Source organism: Lissotriton vulgaris, unplaced genomic scaffold, assembly GCF_964263255.1.
Source record: "Lissotriton vulgaris unplaced genomic scaffold, aLisVul1.2 SCAFFOLD_481, whole genome shotgun sequence".
NCBI classification, from domain to species: domain Eukaryota; kingdom Metazoa; phylum Chordata; class Amphibia; order Caudata; family Salamandridae; genus Lissotriton; species Lissotriton vulgaris.
This window is the reverse complement of record NW_028250356.1, coordinates 1,184,561-1,209,047: the sequence shown is the minus strand read 5'-3', so window position 1 is coordinate 1,209,047 and position 24,487 is coordinate 1,184,561. Positions and strand designations below refer to the sequence as shown.

Here is a 24,487-nt window from a genome sequence, read left to right as displayed (position 1 = left end):
AGGAATGTTGCGAATAAAGTTTCTCCATCAAGTGCAGGTTGGAATCACAGCTCTGTTATATTACTGATTACTCTGCTCAGTGAAACGGAGGTCGTGTGCTTGGTAAAAGGCCTGCTTTGGGAACGATGCTTGCTTACTTCGGCAACGAAGCTCCCTCTAATAGCGCAACTACCGCTGTTTGTGGAGACTCACTTCAAGGCAGGCAGGCGTCCTTCCAATTCCTCTGTGCACCTAATGTCTGCCGGTCATGGCTGCGTGGATTATGGGACACAGGTCGCCGATCACCGGCTTCAGAGGCGGCTGATAATGTGTACCAAAGGCGACCGAGCCCTGGGTGCGCCGTGTGTCCCAGGGATCTGTCATCACTGGCTTGGTTCCGTTATCCGCCCCCTCACCCAGTCTCGTCATGCTGCTCCTCGTTTTAGCTATTGTAGACCTGTACTGCAATTTGTAACCTTCAGCTCAGTGGCAGCCCCTTCCCTAATGCTGCACAGGTGCTGCTGTCCCCTCCTCACCCAGCCTCGTCAAGCTGCTCCGCATTTTACCTGCTGGAGCTCTTTACAGCATGTGTTTAACCTTCAGCTCAGGACAGACCCTTCCCTAATGCTGCACAGGTGCTGCTGTCCCCTCCTCACCCAGCCTCGTCAAGCTGCTCCGCATTTTACCTGCTGGAGCTCTTTACAGCATGTGTTTAACCTTAAGCTCAGGACAGCCCCTTCCCTAATGCTGCACAGGTGCTGCTGCTGCCCCCTAACCCAGCCTCGTCAAGCTGCTCCGCATTTTACCTGCTGGAGCTCTTTACAGCATGTGTTTAACCTTCAGCTCAGGACAGACCCTTCCCTAATGCTGCACAGGTGCTGCTGTCCCCTCCTCACCCAGCCTCGTCAAGCTGCTCCGCATTTTACCTGCTGGAGCTCTTTACAGCATGTGTTTAACCTTCAGCTCAGGACAGCCCCTTCCCTAATGCTGCACAGGTGCTGCTGCTGCCCCCTAACCCAGCCTCGTCAAGCTGCTCCGCATTTTACCTCCTGAAGCTCTTTACAGCATGTGTTTAACCTTCAGCTCAGGGCAGCCCCTTCCCTAATGCTGCACAGGTGCTGCTGCTGCCCCCTAACCCAGCCTCGTCAAGCTGCTCCGCATTTTACCTGCTGGAGCTCTTTACAGCATGTTTTTAATCTTCAGCCCAGGACAGCCGCTTCCTTCATGCTGTACAGGTGCTGCTGCTCCTGTCCCCAGATAACCCCTGTTTTTCAAGGTTCACGGATAGCGTCTTTATTTAGCAGGGATCGATTCTGGGCCGTCTGAACCGGCGCCTTGATGCAAGTGCTTCGAGGCGAAGAGCTAATCTGGTTTAACGGGTTTAGTGCATCTGCTGCAATAATCTGCCTGGAACACATATGTGACATGACTGAATTCCAATGGGACTCGCCCGACCTTTCAAGGTCAACGGGTCAAAGACTAACCTGGCGAGTATCTTAAATGTTACAAATGCAGCCTTGTAATAGTGTCTCGTTCTAGTTCCTAGGATCGATGTATTGCATTGTGATGAAGAGTTCCCTCTTTTGTCAGTCACACATGTGAAAATTAGGTATCAGCGTTACTGGGCTGTTTCTATGGCACATCATTATAATCGAATCTTAAAGTATTCCCCTTTAGAGGAACCTGTGGAAAGTGTTTCTTTCCCGTTTATATCTAGCACAGATATCCCCTCACTCCCTGCTGTAGGTCAGAATGACCAAACCTATTATGTGTTCGATGCAGTACCATGGCCTTTTTCTGTCAAACACACTAAAATAAAATTCGTTTTTTGTGTGTTTTAATGTAATTCCAATTACTCTTTACGTTTTCACATCACACCTTTTCCTCCGTCCCACAGAGGAGACTGATGAAAATGTTTGGAGCTCGGGTGGTCCGACACTGAACTGAAGATGTTGTATGCCGCTTGACTTTCTTGCATCTAAATATGCGGCATTGCATCCCCTTTTCCGCCTAATTGGTCACCTGCTTTGCTTCGTGAGAGCCTGAGACGAAGCAGGATAATCTGCAATGATGCTTTACGTGCAAAGCAGTTAGAATTACTCTAGTTTTAAAGCTTTGTGCAGAGGCATTTCGACGCGTGGAGTCTCCCAGCGGGCTATTGAGAAATGGCTAAAGTCCACAGCCGCATTTGCCCATAGCATTTTGGGAGTTAATTGCTAACCCCGAATATTTTGCTTTATGCATGCAAGGCTCTAATGCTCCACCGCGCTTGACCTACCTCAGCCCGCTCCAGTCTGGCAGAGTTCACCGCTCCTGTCTGCCGCTCCTCCCCGCGCTCGTGATGATGTCAGCACGCACGTCGTTAGCGCACACGGCCGGCGCTACTTCCAAGGGACTACTTTTTTTTTAACATATATTTTTTAAAGAAGGTATATTTTTCTGTGTTATATAGCCTATGTCACTCTGCAGACCCTTACAATTCCAATGATGTATTGGGTGTTTGGATTGGTGCTGTGGTTGCTGAGTTTACCCGCCTCAAAGGTTCACAGTTCTTGCTTTATAATAGTAGTATAGATATATATATACACTGAAAAAACCATAGGTTTCACACCAGTTATAGTTAGCTGGAAATTTTACTGACATAAAACCATAGAAATTCCAACGTTATAGTTAGTTGGACTCACTATAACAAGCGCGCCTGCAATGCACTGCTGAGGACGTCACATATTACATCACTCATGACATAGTCAGTGACATCACTCATGACACACTGATGACACCAGCCAGTGAATGTGTGCCTTTCTTTAAAATTAATATGTTTAATATTTGTATTTGTAAAGGTTGATGGAAGAATAAATGGTTAAATAAGTGTGTAAATGGATGTTTTAAAAAAAAAAATGATTGGTTAACTGCCTTATTAAGTGTATTTTATTGAATACATATATTAGCGAGTAACTTTTAAATATTGAAATATATGTATTAGTGTTTCACTTTGTGTATAAGTAGCTGCATGGGTTGGTGACTGACTCACTGTTTGTATGTGTTTTGAAGACCGCTTGTGTGCAGGACTGTATGGGTGGATGAGTGTGTATATGTGTGTGTTAGTGAGTGAATGACTGTCTCACTATTGTGTTTTTTAGTAACGACATATATTTTAATCTAGTGTATGTGAGTTTTGATGTATATAAGTGAGTATTTGTGAGAGTAAGATATTGTAAGAGTTCCTGTTTAAATAAGTATGTGTTTCTATAAGTGATTGTTTAAGAGTGTAAGTATGTGTAAGTTTCCTTAGAAGTAAAGAGGTAGTGTGTGTATAGTTTTATATGCAAATAAATGGATGTTCAATAATTTATTTGCATGTGTGAGTAACTTTTGGATGACTGTAGGTGTATAACAGGATGTATAGATGTATCACTACATATGATGAGTGAGTATATGTATGTGTGACTATATAGAACTGTTTGTAAATGAGTGGATGTGTATATAGATGGTGGAATTACTGAATTGGTTGTTGTAACTGGTATGGGTATCTCCATTTTTTTGAAAATGTTAGTTTCTATTTCAAGGGTTACATTACACTAAAAGGAGGTCTGTCACAAGGATGGTGTCATAAGTGATGTCATGAGTGATGTCACTGACGATGTCATGAGTGATGTAATATGGGACGTCATCAGCAGTGCATTGCAGGCGCGCTTGTTATAGTAAGTCCAACTAACTATAACGTTGGAATTTCTATGGTTTTATGTCAGTAAAATTTCCAGCTAACTATAACTGGTGTCAATATATATATATATATATATATATATATATATATATATATATATATATATATATATATATATTGTTGAATACACTTGGATTCTCTCTTTTAAGCTTTTGGACCTTATCTGAAATTGGACTTTTATGAGGTGTTCTTAATGTATCTAAAATATACTACAGAGAAAAAGAGCACACATACATTAAAATGACAATTTAGATTTAAATAACCACTAGTCTCCTTTACATGAGTTTTATACCTCGTAGTTTGAATCAGGGATTCTTAAAAGGGGTTTCTGTACTTACAAAGTGACAAAATATCCGTCTCAAAGTCCGTAGCTCATTTATCTTTGACTAAATGAAAGTTCCTTAAGTAAATGCCTTTTCAACTTTCACTAATATTCACTGGAAGGTGATAGCAAAAAGCCAAGCACTTAAGCTGTGTTGGGTGTGGCGATTTATACCCTACAGCTGGGCGTTGGCTGTTACATAATGCTAGTGCATGCATGAGCGTTTTACTAGAGGTTTCTTCTGGCAGTAAACAAGCATTGGTAAACACAAAACAAGCATTGGCAACATTTAGGGAAAAAATGAGCGCATCAGCTCTTGCTTTATATAAGAACAAGGCATGATCTTAAGACACATAATAGACCATATTTACAAGTACTTTGGAACAGAGTCATGATTCAAGAAAACACCCAAAGGATGGCGGCAAATGATACACGCTTGATGCCGCTGCGTATTTTGTGAGTTCCTAACACAACGATTTAAGCATAGCCTAGCACAAATCTGGCGTAGTATTCTGCTAACCCAAGAAATGAGCGCAAGGAATCTCTATCATTGGGAGGCATGGCATCCCTAATGGCTTTTATGAGGAAAAACTTGGGTTTTATGCATTAGGTGAAAGAGTATGACCTAAGTAGTCCAATTCATTAACTGCAAATTTGCATTTATCATGTCACAGAGTAATTCCAGCCTTTTCCAGGACTCCTAACACCTTGGAAAGAATGTTATCATGCTCACAAATTTCACCAGCAAATATCAGTATATCGTCCTAATAGGCTTGTAAGCCGGGAATATCCTTTAACAGGCTGTTAATTAACTTCTGGAAGACACTAGCTGCAGAGGCTAGGCCGAAGGGAATTCTCAGATATTTGTAAGCCCCGAATGGCTTTAGAAAAGTATTGAACTCGAGACTAAGGAGACAGTGGGATCTGGTGATATGCAGACTTAAGATCTAATAGAGAGAAAAGTTTGGCCCCTCCAAATTAGCTAACAGGTCATGTATTTTGGGTAATGGATGGCAATCCACTATGATGTTATTTAGAGAACGCAAGTCGGCACATAATCTATCTTTGCAAGACTTTTTGTGCACCAAAACTATTGGAGAAACCCACTCAGAGGAGTTGCAAGGTGTGATGATTGCTTCCTCACATACGTTTTTTAAAAACTTTTTTTAATTCCTCTCATGCACTTCGGGGAAGAGAGTGAACCTTGTGGACAACAGGTTGAGCATTTGGCCTTAGGCGGATATCATGCTTGAACCCTAGTACAGTGTCAACCTTGTTCTGGAAAACATTGGAAAATTGATTAAGTAAGTAATTGACATTATAGTTTGATACAGACAAATCAGAAACATAAACAGGTTGATTTGAACCAGGTTTAAGAAGTAAACCCATCTTGGCTAGATCCAACCAACCTACAGTGTCTCTACCCTTTAAAGCGACGTAAACTTTAGTGAAGGTGCGTCTGCTAAGGCATTCGATCCTGGAATGAAAGTACCCTAACATGTCCCTATCCTTTTCACCATAAGTCTTAGTGTTGACATCAGATTTAATAAGATTCACCTTGCCCTCCTAATTTGCATAAAATGTTGAATCTGACAAAATGGTGATTGGAGAACCCGAGTCGGCTTTCACTTGTAAATATATTGTTCCAATCAAAAGTTCACACCAAGGACCGTTGACTTACCAAAGATCCACAGAATCACATTTGTTGGATTACAATACATTATTGAGCTTGGTTGAGCACGACTCCAAGTTCTCATTAAATTCGATGTGTTTAACCCCGGTAAACCTTTTGCTGCCTCTGCAGACAGTTTGAAGATGTCCAATTTTTTGCAAGAAGAACATCTTTTACCAGAGGCAGGAAGGTTAGGGGAATTGCCAATATGACTTTTTGGTCCGTATCTATAGCAGATGTACGGTTTCTTGAATTGTCTCGCAGGCTTGTTGATCAAATTTATTGTACAAAACACAAGAAGAAGAACCTTCATCAACCATATGAACACTAGATTGTGAGAGACTTTCCTGTGAATTTTTTGAAGCTATTGTTGCTCGTTCAATGCCTTTAGGAATGTCTACAGTTTCTGCCAAACTGGGATTTTTGCAACTCATCAAGCGTTCTTGAATTTTCCTTGAATTACATGAAAAAATCAATTGATCTCATATGGAAAGGTCTGTACTTGCGCCAAATTCAGATGTAGATGCTAGTATTCTAAGCTGAGCAATGTAATCTTCTACACTTTCCTCTATATTCTGCTTACGTTTGAAAAAGTTGTGGCGTTCTAAAACAATACTCAGCTCATCAGAATATTGTTTGTTTAAATGAGCAAGAGCTTCTTGATATGTGTCCCAGCCTTCACTTGAACCAGTAGGAGAAGGAAATACCGGAAGGTTCTCAAACACTTGTTGTGCTGCAACACGAAGAAAGCCATATAGAATAGCAACTTTACGTGCTGGAGGATATTTGACGTACACAAAGGGGGTGGTGATTGGCGGAGCATCTGAAACAATCACACACTCACACCCAGTTAACAGATCTGGGTTTAATCCATCACCGTTCTTTAGCCCACTCTGCCACCCCAGTTCAGACATGGCCATATGCAAATCAGTCTGACCCTGTGCCTCATGGGAACAGTCCAGCCCGAACTGCCAAGAGGATATTTTTGTCCACCCTAAGCGTGGAAGTGTATTCTCAGATGTGAGACCCTTGCTCATTGCACCATCAGGATTCAAGCAAACCGGGCCGAAGACGGCTGTAATGCCAGAAACCGGTCCCCGGGAGCTTGTTTCCTTCCCAGTGTAAGAATTGGCTTTTGTAGTTTGGTTTGCCCTGTTCCCATCATGCACTGGGACAGGAACAGACTAATTTGCATACAGCCAGGTTCTGAAACTGGGATGGTGCAGTGAGCTAAAAAACGGTGTTGGATCTAGCCCTGATCTCTTGACTGGGTGAGAGCTTTCTGCTTAATTCAGAGACTCTGTCCCTCACCACCCCTTGTTGTAAATATAAGAGGATATTTGACAGCATCAATTGCTACAAGGTAGTTTTGAAACCCCTCTAACCATTGTCACCATTTAAGAACTGGTTTGCCTGGAGTTTGTAAAACCGGGGCAGGGGCAGGGGTTTGGCATTGCTGAGACAAAGCCATTAAAGTGTAAAGTACAAGATGGAATGATGAAACTTTGTGGACGGTGTGCAAGAAAGTTGAAATAAAATGACAAGCAAGATGTGTCTGCACTTTAGAAGATAAAAATGTCCTTTAATAAATTTGAAGAAGCATGCGTATCGCTGAGAAGAAATGAAAATAATAGGCAAAGCTGTAATAAAGTGTGCTTATCACTGTGAAAGTGGGAATTCCTTCTCGTCGCTTTTAAAGATGACACCTGGCACTGTAACCAAGGTTACGGTTAACGTAGCTTTTTGAAGGAGGTCTGCTTGTTGGATAGTGCGCTTTGTGGGTCAGGACATTCTGCAGCGTAATAAAGCAAGCAGAGTCTCGTGCGTAGGCATTCAAATGACGTTCTTGAAGCACAAGTATGGCGTTGGGAGCAAACTGCCAAAACAAAATAAGAGGAAAATAAGGTAAATGAATGTACAACCTTATTCCAGCTTCTTTGGAGGTGCAGGCATGTTGTACAGGATATTGAACCTGTAGGTTAGCAGTTGGTTTTTACCACACACGGCCGAAATGAAAGGACCTTCTCGCTTAACTTTAAGCTACTCGGGGGTTCCAGGAGAGCCCTTAATTTGTGCCAAGTCCGCATAGTACTCTTTCCTGAGAATTTTCCTAAAGAAGACCCACACCCACAGGGCTGTTAAGAGTACCTTCAACTAAACTTGTTTAAAAACTTTGGGTCCTCAAACTTAAACAAAAAACATATTGAGACCTAAATGCTTCAACATAGCTCTATAAAATTGATGCATGTAAGAATTCTCTAGCTCTCCAGCCAAGAGCCAGGAATTCTTGAACTGGAAAGCATAACAAAAGGCTTGAGAACCTGGCAGAGCCAGCCCCCCTCGCTTCAGTCTCATGCAGATCTTCTTTCATGAGATCCTGGCTCCCCTGGATGCGCATATAAAGCTTCCGACCCCCCCTCGCTTCAGTCTCCTCCGGGGCTTCATTCATGAGATCCTGGCTCCCCTGGGTGCCCATATGAAGCTTCCGACCCTCCCTTGCTTCAGTCTCCTCCTGTGCTTCTTTCATGAGATCCTGGCTCCCCTGGGTGCCCATATGAAGCTTCCGACCCTCCCTTGCGATTTCTGCAAAAGCTTTTTGGGGAAAGGAAGTGGTTTAATGTTAAACAAGACGATCACCTTAGAAATAACCAGCATCTTAATGATGTTCAACCTCCCACAGATACCGAGGGGCAGATTTTCCCTCCATCTTGTAAGGAGAGCATCTATATCATGGTGTTGCTTGAACATGAAAGATCTTTGAAAAACAAGGGACAAGAAGCAATCGGCAAAACATGTTCAGTTAGTTCGATTAAACATAGCGGCCGGAAGAACAGTTACAGGCACAGGGTCAAATTTCAGTCAATCTGTGGCAGTCTTGTATAAAGTTCATTATTGGCAGAAAAATGTTTCTGGCAATCCTTGTATGGTGAGGAATATAAATTGCTGCCTCTAGAGTCATAAATTAGTTTAAAGGATCGTGCAGGTGGGCCTCGACCTTGCATGGACTCAATGTGGCCAGTGAGTAACATGTCCAGATGTCTGCCATGAGGAGCACGTGATTGCTGTATTCTGATTGGCCATATGTTCCTAACTAATGTGGCATCTGACTTTATGGTGTTGTAGGAGCATGCGTACCCCCTCCAGCAATGCGTGCTTTATTGGGGGCAATCTCCCTTGTCCATTGTAGTGTCGCTGCGCCTATCTGTGGGATTGATCTACAGTTTCCTGTCCATGCATTTGTCTGCCGGCTACGTGCCACCCCACCTGTGACCTGTCAATCAATAACCTCAGGCGTAGATCTCAGTCCTTGCCTGACTATGTATTTGTGAGTCGGGTTGATGTGGAGTACACAACGGGCAAATTTGTTAAAAAGGACGCAACTTAGTTTGCATAAATTAATGCATCGTTTCTCATATCAGCATTGATTTTTTTCCATATTAACAATTGCATACCTTAGTTAGGGTTACATCCGAGATTTCCTCCAAACTCTTAATTACCATAATCTCTAGATACCTAATCTGGTTTCTGGTTTGATGCCCTACCTTCTCTTTAGCCCATGTCATAATCCCTGCCTTCCCTTTATAGATGAGATACCCTGACAGACCCCAAAATCTCCGGCATGCATCTCAAGCTGTGGAACAGAGACCTCTGGGTTCGATGAATACAGAACTATGTCATCAGCATACAGTACTATTCTGGGTGGTAACCCTGTAGCTTCAGAGGGAAGAATGGTCTAATCCTTCCAAACCATCTGGGAAAGGGCTCAATATATAGACGAAACAGAATTGGCGACACAGGACACCCCTGCCTAGTTCCCCTGCCTACCTGAAAAGAAGCTGTAAGTTTGCCATAACCAAAATCTTAGCTGCCGGCACCTCATTTTACATTTTTACAATTCCAGTAACATTGCTGCTGAAACAATAATATTACAATACCTCCCAAAGACCGACCCAATTAACCCTATCAAATGCTTTAGCAGCATTAATTCTTGTGATTGTTAACAGGAGATTAAAGGCCTCGACCAGATCATTTGCATCGATAATTCAATGGGCTCATTCATACAGCTGTCTGTCGGGCACAAACCCCTTTTGATGGAAATGGTTTGAAGGGCATCTGACAACCTCTTAGCCAAGATTCTGGTGATCATTTTGTAATCGCTGTTCTACGATATAGGTGAATAGCAATCCACTAACCTAGCATCTTTACCCGGCTTAAGGATCATAACTACAGTTGCCTCATACCAGGAGGGTGGAATTTAACCGCTCTCAAGAGAGATCTCATTAAAATAAGATACCCAGAAAGGGACCAAAGAGTTTAACAATTTTTTATAGAATTTAGATGGGATCCCATCTGGCCTGCTGCTTTCTGATTACTGAGCATCCAAACCTGTTCCCTTATCTCTCCCTCTGTGATCCTTTCCCTAAGGCCCAAAACCTGCTGTTCCATAAGATGTGGGAAACCTTTTTAAGGTCCATCTCGTACTAAAGCCTACTCTCACTCCGACTAGTGTAACACTTACCGGGACATGATCTGATCTATGAACTGGTAAAATATTTATATCTTTTAGTTTACCTGCCCATAATCGGTCTACTAATAGATAATCTAGTCTGAAGAATTGGGAGTATTTTTTTACTATGGAAGGTTACCCTTGTTTTTGCCCTTTTAGCTTTCTTCATGTATCCACCAAACCCATTTTGTAAATCATATGCTTCAGAGCCTGCCTTGTCCTAGGTGCCTGAGCCTGTCCGCTAGCCCTGTAGGTGGATCTATCTAGTAATGGATCTAATAGGTGTTAAAAATCTCCTCCAATAACAATGGAAGTGGAGACTCCAGCTAATAGCAGGTGTAGGTCAATTATGTACTGGGGGTCGTCTATATTAGGCCCATAATAGGCCACACATGTAAATACTATACCAGCACATCTTAGAGTTGCTACGACCCACCTTCCTGAACTTTCAGTTTTAGAGGCAATTAAATCAATTTCGGACCCCCCCTAATCAATATCGCCACCCCCTTACAAATCTCCATTTGATCTGAAACTGCATAGCCCTCTAACCACTTCATCTTTGCATACACTTCCCTACTTTCGCTTGCAGTCCAATGGGTAGCACAATGGCTTGTACTTTTGACTCAAAATATTTCAGTACTAACCTCCACCTAGCCTTGGATCTAAGACCATTTATGTTGCAAGTTAACTCCTGGAGAGTGCTCTCACGCCTGCTCATCTCTGCATGAATTTTAGGATATGTCCTTGTTTAAAGTCTAAAAACTGTCATGAGGATCTATTTTTTTGTTTTTTTCCCACTGCTGCCCACCCTGTGCCCCCCCATTTCTCCTATTCTTGGGAACTCTCCCTTGCTCCTCAGGCATACACATGCCTATTTGAATCCCCGGAGTGAAGAATTTTTTCAAATCAAGAGTATAACAATAATAGAAGGAAAGAGAAAAGTAAAGAGAAAAATGTGTCTCGCCCCCCCCTTAACCCCACCCTATCCTTTTTTACCCTCCCCAAGCAATTTGAAGTGTTCCTCAACGTATACAGTCCTATATACGATTTATATAGTTTGTGCAAAAAGTAGGCGTATATATGGGATATCCTGCCTTACTTCCAGGGCTTTTCAGAGAGTACCCCGCTTCTTTGTAGTAGCTATTAGGTCATCTGCCCCTCCCACTGACCTAAAGTTTCGCATTTGGTTGTCCCACATTACTTAAAGCATTGCTGGGAACTTTAATTGAGCCTTAGCCCCAAGTTTATTTAATTTGTCCATCTTTTTACCAAGTTCCCATTGTTTCAAATCCGTGGCTCGACAGACATCATACCTGATGCTGGAAGAAAAATTCTGAAATGAATATGTACCGCTTGTGAGTACTGCCGACAGTATTAGTTCTTTGATAGAGTACGAGAGAAAAATAATAAGAATTTTCCTTGGCTTCTGCCTCTGAGGTTTCCGTCTGACGGGGTTGCGATGTACTCGCTGCACTTCGCAATCCAGATCGATGTCTGGCCTATCTTTTAGGCCTGTTTCGGGGAGCATTTTGATTACAAAAGCCTTGATATCCGTCCCTTCTTCCGCCTAGGGGATGTTTAAAAGCCTCTGGTTGTTCCTCCTGGGTATAATTTTCTATTCTCTCCAAATCTGGCTTGAGTCATATGTTTTCCTTGGCTAACTTTCCCACCCCACAGAGGTTTGGCAATGTCGTGTCTAAACACCTCTACCTCCTCCTCCAGCGATTTGGTGCGTACTACAACTTCATCCAGTTTCCGTGCCAAAGAAGAACAGGAAGCTTGTACTTCTGCTTGGTTTGCCTCTGACTTTCAAAATCTGGAGTCTCTCTTCTTTTAGTCCCAGTAGTATAGCAGTCAAGTGAGTTTCAGTGTGTAAGTTTAAATTCCTAGATTCAGGCTCAGTAACTAGTGTAACTGGTGCTCCATCTTCAACTTAAACTCCTCCCCCGTTTCAAGGGCGGTAAACCTATTCTGCGTTGACAACTGGAAGATACCTCCAATAGGCGCCTCAGGGGCATTTCTTGCCTCTTCACCACCTCCGCCTACTGTACGGAAATGGGCTTTTCTGGGGCCTCGCCCGTACTTCCTCCCCTTCCTAATCTCCCCTGGGACTTGACCGCCGGTTCCTCCTTATCCATCCCCATTGAGGTAGAAAGCGAGGTGGAATGGGACATAACATTGTTGAAGGTTTTAAGCTAGGGAGGTACTATAACCTGGGGGGGCAAGATTATGTTCCCCCTTCCTCGAGGGGTCTTCCCTGTTGTTTTGCCGGCCTGCTCGTTTTTGAAATTTTGGGTTGCATCACCCTTTTCGTAACCGCTCAGTTGGAGCCTCTGTAGTCGCTGGTCCAAACAAGTCAGGACTTGCCCCAGGTTTTCCCACTGCACGAATGCGCAGAGTATACCTAGAGATTATTTCTGGCAGGGCACCTGTTTTATTCAGTGGCACTATAGGTTTCTCCATACGGGCTCTCCCCTGCCCACTAGAGTACCCTGGGCCTCTTAAATCTCTGACCTGCTGCTTCTGTCTTCCATACGGAGAGATGTCCACACCTCCACTCCCTTCGAAATCTGCCTCTGACCTCTGTACCTCCAATCTCCTTCTGTCCTGGTAGTCTGGATCTCCACTTTCGCCAGTATCTTACCAACCTGTGCTGCCTCTGACTCTACGTGCAAGGACGCGAACAGCCCATGCACATCTCAATTCTGTTGCCGCTCTGTTCCACGTTGAGGCAGCGTCTCCGGGCAGCGAGTGACTCCTGCGATTCCTGCACGATGCCAGAAAAAACGGCATGGGTCTCCAATGACTCGAAATGGAGCCTCACAATACAGTAGATTTTACAGGCAGGCGTGCGGTGGGGGAGAGCTGCATGCTTATACGGCAATTTTCTCGATCCAATGCACTCCTCACTCTGGCGGACCATTTACTGCGCGGCCGCCATGTTCCAAGGTGATCTATTTTATTAAAGGCAGAGGTGTCCACCACTGTGAGGGAAAGGGCCAAGGAGTTCTTTATGGAGAATGCCCGGTTCGCTCCCTTAAATATAATATGGGATGCATTGCTTGATTGAATAAGCGTTTTTATAACTTTGTTGTGTATTGACATTGCGCTTGACTAGAAAAGCGTTTTACTCGCCAGACTCTTGTAGCGCCATCTCACTGCTGCCTGGGCCCACTCTCAGCTGAGCATTGACGCTGAGAGTGTGGTCCCGGGAAACCAAAGCCTCCACAGCGGCCATCTTGGGGGTGACGAAGCATTCGGGTGCGCTCTAGTTGCTGATAAAAAGGGACGGTCTTTCCTCCGCGTAGCGGACGCGTTTGCGGACACGCCAGACTCACGCCAGACTCACGCCAGAGTCCTGCCAGTCCGCGTCAGGACGGGCCCAGGGACTAGTTGCCCTGTCCTTACTACGTCCGTCCCAACTACTTACTCGCGCTCCCACCTTCTGCAAGTAAATCACGCCACTACTCTCTTCAACTCCCTGTGCAAACACTCAATAGATCCCCCATACAATCAGCACTACTGCCGATACTGTCCCGATCAACTGATTAAACCGGCAGAGATCAAGCAGAAGCAAGCCCACAAGCTTAATATGGCACTTTTGAACTGCTGCTCCCTGCCAAAACACGCCTTAGAGATCTCTTTTCTACTGCAGGATGCGGCACTGGATGCACTGTTTCTCACCGAAACATGGTTAGGGCCTAGCTCAAGCCCAGATATTGTCCAGGCCCTGCCTCCGGGCTACTTAATCCAGCACCTTGATCGAACAGGGAACATGGGTGGTGGGATTGCTATCCTTTATAAGGACCACTTAGTCTGTCGCTTTTTAGGCAGCCCATTATTGGCTGTGAAAACGTCCATTTCTCGATCACTTTTTCACCCTCAGTCTCCTTTTCGGGCCTTTTAGTTTACTGTCCCCCTGGACCCCTAGGACAATTCCACAGGACACTGCTAGAAACGGCGTGAACCTCGCCAGTTCAGCTTCCAATTTCACTATATTGGGAGATCTGAACCTCCACTTCGACGATCCACATGACATGGTAGCTGCGAATCTGGCCCAAGATATAGAAACTTGTGAAATGGTCCTAACAATTCAAAAGCCCACACACATAAAGGGACACCTGCTTGACCCCATTTTTCCAATATCCCCGACCTAACTACCCTTCAGCCTAACCCCATCCCATGGTCCGACCACTTCATCATTCCCTTTATCTGGAACGTCCCTCTCCCAGCCCCTGCCAAACCTTTTAGCACCAAACAGACAAGACTCTGGTCCAAACTCAAAATAAACGAATGGTCGGAAGCACTAAGGATCACTCTACCGCCCACTAATTCGGACATTAATATAGCGAACTCAGAGTTCAACCAGTGGATAGAGAACTCTCTGGACGCTACTCTACCCAGGAAGTCCGTAATTCAAAAAAGGGGATCTATCAATCATCCTTGGTTTACTCCAGAGCTCCGAAAACTCAAACAGAGCTGCAAAAAAGAGAGAGATTATGGAGGAAAGATTTTAACCCAGAGACAAAAACTAAATATAGAGCCTCCATCAAAGCCTATAAAGCTGCGCTAAAGGCCACAAAAATAGCTTTCTATGCCGAGAAAATCATTGCATCTCCCAACTCTTCGAAAGAGATCTTCACAATTGTCAAAAGTCTGTTGAAACCTCCTGATCCCCCTTTGGCCCCACAAGCAGCTGGGTCTCGTTGTGAAGAATTGGCACTCTTCTTCCACACAAAAATTCAAAACATTCTTTTGGTCCTCCCATTCTTCACTTCCCCTGACTCTCCCCCGTTACCTAAACCCCCCTCTCAAGGTTACACTCCTGAACTCTCCTCTTTTGCTCCACTCACTAAGGATTTGCTATCCCCCCTTCTCAATTCAATCAAAAGTGGCTCCCCCCTTGACCCTATCCCTATTAACATCTTAAAGCTAGTCTTGCCTATCATGGAGTCTCCAATCATCAACCCGATCAACACCTCGATCGAAACCGGCACAGTCCCTTTGGACTGGAAAACGGCCATGGTAAAGCCGCTGTTAAAAAAAAAAATCCAACCTTTACCCCGGAGACCTATCCAACTACCGCCCCATCTCCCTTCTCCCGGGCATAAGCAAATTGGCAGAAAAATGTATAAACCAGCAACTGTCTTTATTCCTGGAAGCCTCCAATTTACCCCATCCTTCTCAAACAGGCTTCCATCCGGGTCAAGGGACGGAGACGGCACTCCTCAAGGTGGTGGAAGAGTCCAGGAGGATCCTGGACACAGGTGGCAATGTGGCCATCATCCTCCTGGACCTCAGCGCCGCTTTTGATACGGTAAGCCACCGTATCCTTGTAACCCGCTTAAATGAAATCGGAGTCTCGGGAAAAGCTCTTTCTTGGCTTAAATCCTTTCTTTGCGAAAGGTATTTCAAGGTATTTGAAGGAGACTGCCACTCCTCGCCATTACCCCTGCAGTGTGGGGTTCCACAGGGTTCTTCCCTCAGCCCCACACTTTTTAATGTGTATATGTCCCCCTTAGCTGAGATAGTGGCCCCTTACGGAATCAAACTTATCAGCTATGCTGATGATACTCAGCTCGTGGTCTCTCTTAACCAGGCTGATCTGTCTCACACGAGTTTGAGTAACTGTCTTGAAGAGGTATCAAAGTGGATGGGCCTCTCCCAACTAAAACTTAATAATCAAAAGACTAAATTGATGTTACTGGGCAGGAAGGCATCATTCAACCCCCCTACGCTATGGCCCCCCTCTATGGGTGCTAGCCCGACCCCAAAAAGCGCGATCAAGAGCCTGGGCTTTTGGTTAGATGACGATCTTACTTTTAAAATACAAGCCAGAAAAACTGCTGCCACCTGCTTCTGTTTGCTTAAATCTTTTCGTAAAATCCTTCCTCAACTGCCCGACAGAACCAAAAAAATACTGGTCCAAGCCATGATCCTGTTGAGGCTGGATTACGGCAACGCTCTCTACCTGGGAGCCCCGGTCTCTGTGGTCCAGAAACTACAGGTGGTGCAGAACTCTGCCGCCAGACTGCTAACGAGCACCAACCATCGCTCCTCAGCTAAGCCAGCGCTGAAATCACTCCACTGGTTGCCTATAAAAGAACGGGTACACTTCAAAGCCCTCTGCATTGCCCATAAAAATCTGCAGGGCAAAGGCCCCCCTATTCTGGCCAATCTGCTCAAACCACACAAAACCTCCAGAAACCTTCGCTCCAACGACCTCAACCTGGCACGAGTCAGCAGAATCAATAAGGCTTGGACGGGTGGTCGCCTCTTCTCTTAACACATTTCAAAGTTGTGGAACTCCCGGTGTTAGAAAAAGGTACAGGCAGAAGACCCTTTTCCGCAGTTGCCCGGCGTTAACCGCCTCTATACCCATTCAAGTTACCAAACAAAGAGGCAGGCGCTGGAGACCGAAAGGCAGGAAACAGAAGTTTTATTCCGACGGAGCAGAACACATCAAATCAGACAACAGGGTATCTTCTCGAGGTGCTCTAACCGCATCTCTGAGGCCTGGCCTCTTATACATGAGTTTATTGTTTTATTACGTTAAACACATCCCTGTCATTACTTTGATGTAAGGAAAGACATCCTCGGAATCCCCGCTTTTGGCCCGTTCCCACACACATTTACAGTTGAAGTCCCCACCCCGGTCACATCAGATAATGATTATCGCGCAGCTAGACATTCCGCCGATTCACGGAATGTGTGAGGTGGATCGGATCTCATGGGGTGGGGGCTTTGATCAGCTCAAGGATCCTTTGATGGGGAGGGGGTTTTCTACTGTACAGGAGGAAGGGGGTATTGACAGTATCCGCAGGGCCAGGTGGCGGCTTGGGAACGAATGAGACAAACGGGCACAACGGAAAGAAGGGTGTTATCAAAGGATCTGGGATCATGAAAGGAATGGAGGGAGGCGTTGCGCTGGGAACAGGATGGGGTTCCGAGGCAGAGCTGCGTGGGAGAGGGGTTTATGACCCAAGGCATGTGAGAGCGGGGGCTGTCGGCGTGCGGGGGATGCCTGCGAGGTTAGGAGAGAGAGAGAGAGACGCGCTGGCTATCAGCGAGGGGCAGGGAGGCCATGGTGCTCAAAATGGCTGCTGCTTACGCGCACGAATGGGCTCAAAAAAAGGGCAAGATGGCGCCGATGATGTTGACGTTTGCAGCCTAACTTTTAACAGTTGCCCCCCCTCTTCGACAGGAGCCCAATTCTCTTTCTTTTCGTAAGAAAATAAAAACTTGGCTCTTCCCTACAAATTAACGATTCTGTATCTGTCAACTTCAGACCTTTTTCCTGTTGTAGCTGCAAGCGCTGGGATGCCTCCGGGTAGCCATGCGCTATAAAAGAGTTATTTTCATTTCATTTCATTTCATGCCTTTAAGGCATATATGCGAGGGTTACTGCAAAAACCGAGCATCATATTTAAACAAAGTTTAAACAAACTTGATAAAGCAGAACTGAAGTGTCGGGAAGGAAGAGTTTGGGAGTCGGAATTAAAGGTGCAGTCTCTTGTTCCCACCCAAAATACGTAGTCATTAATCAAACAACTAGAAGAGGCAAGACTAAATTATAGGATGACCCATGAGACTAAGTGCCATGAGAAGTGGATGACTGGTAATATGGATTTATTGGGACTGTTAGCCTGGAAGTTAAGGGCTGATAGGTCCCGGAATCATATTTGAGAACTAATTATCAATGCCCAGGGGGACATTTCAAATAAGGAAGACTAGATTAAGGCTTGCCTGGTCTCCCTTTTCTCAGAATTATACACTGAGGAAATTAGGCGAGAGGAGGGGACTTAAAAAATTGGCCGGATAAATTGGACCTCCCAGTCCTCTCAAGCGATGTCCAGCGATGGCAGGGAAATAATAGAAGCTGAAATTACCGCGGGCGAAATTGGAGAACAAATTAAACATCTAAAAAGTGGAAAGGCAGCAGGCCCCAACTCATTGCCAGGAGAGTTATATAAAATAATTGTAGACAAAACAACTCCAGATATGGTAGTACTGTTCAACTCGATTTATAAGGCGGAGGAAGAAATCCCAGCTTCATGGAAGGAAGCCATAATTACGATGAACCTTAAGCCTACAAAAGACCCAGAGTGCGGATTTGTACCGGCCCATCTCCCTGTTAAATGGCGACTATAAAATCTACGCTGGCATTTTTGCAGGGAGATTGGCCATGGTAGCCCCATAGCTAATCCATGCAGACCAGAAGAGATGTATTCCCAAGAGACAGATCCAGGAATTGACCCTGTCCTTGATCGGGATTATTGATTTAGCAACCGCATGATCGTTTCCCTTGGTGGTAATCACCATAGATGCCGCCAAGGCATTTGATTGCGTGTGTTGGGTGTTTCGGTGAGCAGTTTTGGAATCAATGGGCATTAGTATGGGCTATATTAAGGCCATAAAAAAATTATACCAAGGACCTACAGCAAAGATTCTGGTAAATGGAGTTTTGACTGAGCTTTTTAGGATTACCAGAGGTACGAGGCAGGGCTGTCCACTGTCCCCCCCTCCTCTTTGACATTTATATTGAACCCCTAGCCCAGCTCCTGCGGAAGGATGAGCAGATAATCCCCATTCACTTGCTATGTTTCTGTAGCAAAATAGCCCTATTTGCAGATTATTTTATAATTTACACCTCCGACCCAGATAGAACAATACCAAGGATGGAACAGTTAACCAAGGAACCAAGGAATTCTGGGAAATCTCTGGTTATTTAGTAAACACTGCCAAAACCGAGGTGATGGCTTGGATCTTAGATGGGTGGGAAGGTAGAGGGTGCGTGGAGATGAAATATCTAGGGATTAATATAGTAAAACAGATCAGTGATATCCCGGCCCGGAACTTAATTAGAGTGGGAAAAGAGATAAATAGAACCCTTGCTAGATGGAAAAACCTGCTTACTATCTACGGGAGGGAGAACTTGATAAAAATGTCCATCCTATCCAAATTAACATATATATTTAACTGCATCCCGCTAAAATTCCCTAAAAAAATAACTAGCTTCATCTGAGCCTCTCGAGGAATACGTCTCTCATGGAAGAAGCTAAGAAGACAGCTCCATGGGGAGGTCTAGCCCGGCCTGATCTCAAGATATGCTGCATGGCATTCCAATGTAAAAAACTTTCGAATGCTTATAGGGGACCCTGACTCAACCACCTGTGGCTCAATATTGCAGGAAATGACAAATGAGTTCGAGACCGCTTTCTTGTACAAGTTTGGGGCTCAGAAATTCTTTTAAAAAGTAAGACTAAAAGTTTTAACTGCATCCTTACATTTATGGTTTACAATGAGGAAGATGTTAAATATAGGGTACTACTCGGAATTTGCCCCTATATGGGACTCTGCCGGTACATCCAGAATACCTAAAAGATGGCTTGGCTTTACCACTGAAGCAAGACGGGTTGATTAAGCGGGGCAAAATCTTATTTGAAGGCAAACTGGTCCCCTAGGAAATATTCAAATCCAAAACTAAAAATAGATTATCGAAACTTAAATGTATTCAGCTAACTTCATGGTACTCCACAATACTTTGAGAGATGGGGTCACTATGGGACTTCGAGAACGATATTCAAGACGCAAGGGAAAATAACTAAGAAGTCTCCAAGTGGTATATGCAACTGATGGATGTGGAAGAAAGGAAATTAGACCCCCCATATACTATCTGGCAGAATGCACTCCAGGAAGAGGCATTGCAAATAATTTGGAAGAGCTCTCTAAAAATGCTATCATCTTTAGTCACACCAGCAAATTTGAAAAGGCATCACTTTTTTACAATAAATAGACTGTACTGGACATCACAAAAAATAGCCAACTTTGTATCTCAACCGATCCCTAGCTGTAACAGATGTAAAATAACAAAAGCTAATGATATACATATTTTATTACATGCCCCGAAATGGAGCAATATTGGAAGGTGGCGGAATCCACTATCTGTGACATCTTGAAGATACCACTAACATTGACAGCGGCTCTTGTGCTTTTCGGGGTGAATCACGATTTGGAAACCAACACTTGACAGTAAATCTAGGGGGTTGCTTTTCTACTTGTTTTTGCTGGCCAGACGTGAGATCTGTAGACACTGGACAGATTCTGCACCACCGCACCCAAATGGCTGGTTGGCAGCGGCCAGGTGGACTTGCAAAACAGCTACAGATGGCAATATACCACGAACTAGGGATCTGTGGCAGGTTTTTGCAGATTGGTTAAGCTAGCATGGTGGAGATGCCTTTTTTTATTTTTTCCTGAGTCCTATGATTACAGCAGAATATGGGAGAGGTGTGTCTATCCTTCAGGATGAAAAAACCTTCCTTAAGGGTCTGGCTGAGAAAAGGCAAGGGTCCACACAATATAAGAGCACCAGGAAATGGTCCTTGACTTGTAAGATGCCATGCGGACATGAGGACATTAAAAGAAAAGAATAAAGAAAGAAAAGAAAAATATGGGAAATCTTTGTTTTGCAACTAATCTTTAATTACTAAGGGGTCTGGGTTCAAATCTGCCTTATATATCCCACTAAGGCTACCCAACATCTTGGTTGTAGAGGATGATGACGAGGTTTACACTGGCAGGGGTTGGGTGTGGCAGTGTTGTGGGTACTGGCAGGAATACACGTGGACCTCAGTTGGAAAGTATTTATTAAGTATACACACGACTCCACCAGAAGCAGATGTAACCTGTTAGTCAGCCCCCCTCACACTGAGCTAACCGCCGCTCCTAGAAGGCCCACACCGGGCACTCCATAGCATCACTTGAAGCACGCTGGTCTCACTGAGCTCACTATAGCTCCTAGAAGACTCACACTGAGGCACTCTGTGGACTCACATGAAGCACTCTGGTCTCACTGAGCTATCTGCCTTATCTGCCTTAGAACACCCACATCCTGTCATAAGATATTGAAGGTACTTTTAGATATGGTTAGAGCTTTGTCTGTTGTGTATGAACAGTAACTCACACTGAGCTCTAGTCCGCAGGCGCTGCTCTTAATACTGAATCTTGTTTCAAATACGGGTCTTATGTGATGTTCATCCTTCGTTCCTGTAGCTGTCATTGCTCTTTAATACAAAGATGATGTGTGTGTTTTTACAGGTGTAATAATGTGAAGATTCAGGGCCCAGAGATGGTGGTGAAGAGTTATAAAGGTAAATATCATTGTGGTGATTAGCTCTGTGTGTTACTGTTCATGAAAAGAGTGTGGCATGGCATGGTATGGTTTTGTTGTAATACTTTATTCGATAAATATATATCATAAAAGTACAGGCATAAAATACATAGGACTATTTACCAAGCCTTACTACAATTTCATTTAAAATCAACAGTGCAAACAATTTAAAAGAGAAATAGAAGGGGGTCTACACAGAATTAAAAAATACATTCTTAGAGTGGATCTAGTCAGACATTAGATTGACCTTGACCGAATAAGCCATGGCCTAGCCAAATACTTAGCGACCCCACAAACAATGTACATAGAGGTAGTATTGGTTAAAATAATGCGCAGAGCTGATCTATAATCCCCAACTCCCAACTCCCTACACACTGGTTTCAACCATTTTGCTCTAACCTGCTTGTAGGCATTACATGCAAACAAAAAATGGCCAAGAGATTCTTGTGGACATGAACAACCTGGGCAGTTTAAATCTTGCACCCTCCTGATCTTATACCCTTCCATAATTTTTTGAGGGGGAGGGTACCATATCTTAGTTTCAGGAACAGTGTTCTATCTCTAGGAGTCTGGATGAAGTCCAGGAATGGTTCTAACTTCCTGGTAGGTTTGTGTTCAAGAAAGTTGTTCGTCAGAGGTCCCCAGCTTGTGTTCCTGAGGTCCTTGGCCTCTACCCAATCCCAGTATAATTTTTAACAATTTGTTTAGAGGGAGGGGACTGTGAGGCCCAAGACTCAGCCAAACCTATAGACTCCGCCAGCTTCTTTAGATTATTAAGCCACTTTACTTTGTTGGATACATTTAAAATAATTAGCTCGTCCAACACTAGAGCATATTTTGCTAGTTCAGGCGTCCTTCTTAGGCGCACCCAGAATAGCAAAGGGCGAAGTTGAACTATTTCTGAAATTGATTTTTTACCCATGTCTAGGAATAGTGGTTTCAGAGGGGTCGAGGGAGGAAGCGAGACTAAGTCTCTCATAAACTTGTTCTCTGTGGTTGCCAATGCCTTGGTATTCTCGGCACCCCATAGTTCAGAGCCATAAACTGCCGAGGCTAAAGCTTTCCCCTCGAAAACTACCAAGGCAGGGGCTACTGGTCTACTAATAGAGAGACGCTGGTTCTTTAATATGGCTCCTGAGACCCTTTTAAGATTTAGGACCATTTTTGATATATGCGAGTCCCATCTCATGTTGTTACAGAGCCTCACCCCAAGGTAGTCAAATTCGTCCACCACCTCTAGGGAGGTCCCATTCAAGGAAAGATGAACTTTCCTAAGATTTCTCTTAGCCGATAATACCATCAGCTTCGTTTTCGTGGCGTTAACCATTAACCCACAGGCTTTACAGAAAACGCTGAAGCGGTCGAGCAACTTTTGGAGACCCTTGGGGGTCTTGGACATCAGGAGGGTATCGTCCGTAAAGAGGACTGTGGGGGTTTTCTCCCCGGCAAGGACAGGGGCATCCGAAGGGTCCTCCCGCAAATGGTCCACCACCCCATTTATAAAGAGGGAGAATAATGTCGGAGACATCACACATCCCTGCCGCACCCCTCTATTTACTGGTACCCTCCCTGTCAAATGGCCCCGACTCCCCCACCGAATTTTAGCGTAATTATCTTCGTGAAGCTTGATGACAAATTGCAACAAATAACTAGGGAACCCCATGTCCAGTAGGACCTCCCAGAGTTTGGCACGTGGGATAACATCAAATGCTGTTTTCAAGTCTATGAAAGCCAAGTACAGGCTACCCTTAATGATGGATACTGACTTCTAATAGACTGCACAAAACCGAAATACCTGGTCCATCGCACCAACATTGCGCCTAAACCCCGCCTGGAGGTGAGTCAAAATGTTATCATCTATTAGCCATGACTCTATTCGATTGATAATGACCCTGCCAACTACCTTTTGAATGGTATCGATTAAACTTATTGGTCTGTAGTTGGCAGGGTCCTCTCTATCACCCTTCTTGTATATAGTGATAACCTCAGCGCCCTTCCAGGATTCTGGGACAGGGTGGCCGTGCTGGATTAGGTTCATTAAATGGGCTATAAGGTCTGCCCATATTTTGGGGTCATGCAATAATAGATCCCCCGGCAGGCCATCTGGTAATATCCTGGTAATATTTTTAAAATGGCATCTTGGACTTCCCTCGGGGGGAATGGCTCTTCCTTGCTTCCTATCTCCATACCAGGCTCAGTCTGAATTTCCATAACTGGTGATGTTAATTGACCTTGGACACTATCCTCACAGTACAATTTTAAAAAGTGGGAATGCCATTGATGTTCATTTATGTGATTTAAAATCGGCTCTGCCCCCCCTTCTATCAAGGACATTAATCCATTTCCAAAACAAAATAGAGTTTTTCCCACAGGCTGCAGCCTTGAGCTGCTGCCAATGCTCCTCCTCCCAATCCTTCTTGGCTGAGGTTATGCTTCTGTGATACTCCTTTCTAGCTAATCTCACTGCTATGGGGTCCTTACTTTTTATAGCTAACGTAATGGCCTTCCTCTTTCCTCTACAATTTGCCGTATACCAGGGGTTACCTTTAAGGGGTTTTTGTTTTGACGTGGAGGTCCCCTGCGACAGGAAGCACTCTCCTATGTTGTCCGTTAAGTTCTTGTACAAGACTGGCAAATTTGATACGGGAGGATTAGGTGCTGCTAAAGCAACGGCTGCAAGGCTACAAGTTTTAGCTATAACTAACTCTTTAATACTATTAAGTTTCCCCTCATCACACCTAATTACATTCCATTTTAGCTTCTGATTACAATTGGAAGGATAGACCTCTTTAGTAATCATCTCTATACCTCCCCTCTTAGCAATCCCATTTACCCAGAGGATTTCCATACATAATGGGTTGTGATCACTGTCTGATGATTTCCTAACATCCATGTCAACTAGACTTGCCCAAGATGGAATGTCTAGGAAAATGTAATCAATTCGAGACGGGCAACCTATCCTATTGTAAGTCATTGCCCCATCGCGATCTGAGACAGTCCGCCCGTTGAGAGACCGTAAATTATGTTCTAGGACCAGCGCATTCAGCTGGATGGCTCTGGCTGTCCATTTAGGGGGGTATAGTCTGCCTCCAGTCCTCTGAGCTACAACC

At 44.4% G+C, this 24,487-nt stretch overlaps 1 protein-coding gene across 1 annotated transcript in view; it reads left to right on the top strand.

Annotated features, from left to right (window-relative positions):
- The window catches only part of LOC147663286 (E3 ubiquitin-protein ligase TRIM11-like), a 159,076-nt gene that overhangs the window by 39,928 nt on the left and 94,661 nt on the right, over positions 1-24,487 (top strand). Inside the window, exon 4 of the mRNA XM_086950559.1 lies at positions 21,305-21,357. Within this exon, the coding sequence (XP_086806685.1) occupies positions 21,305-21,357 (53 nt within the window). The remainder of the gene's footprint in view (positions 1-21,304; positions 21,358-24,487) is intronic.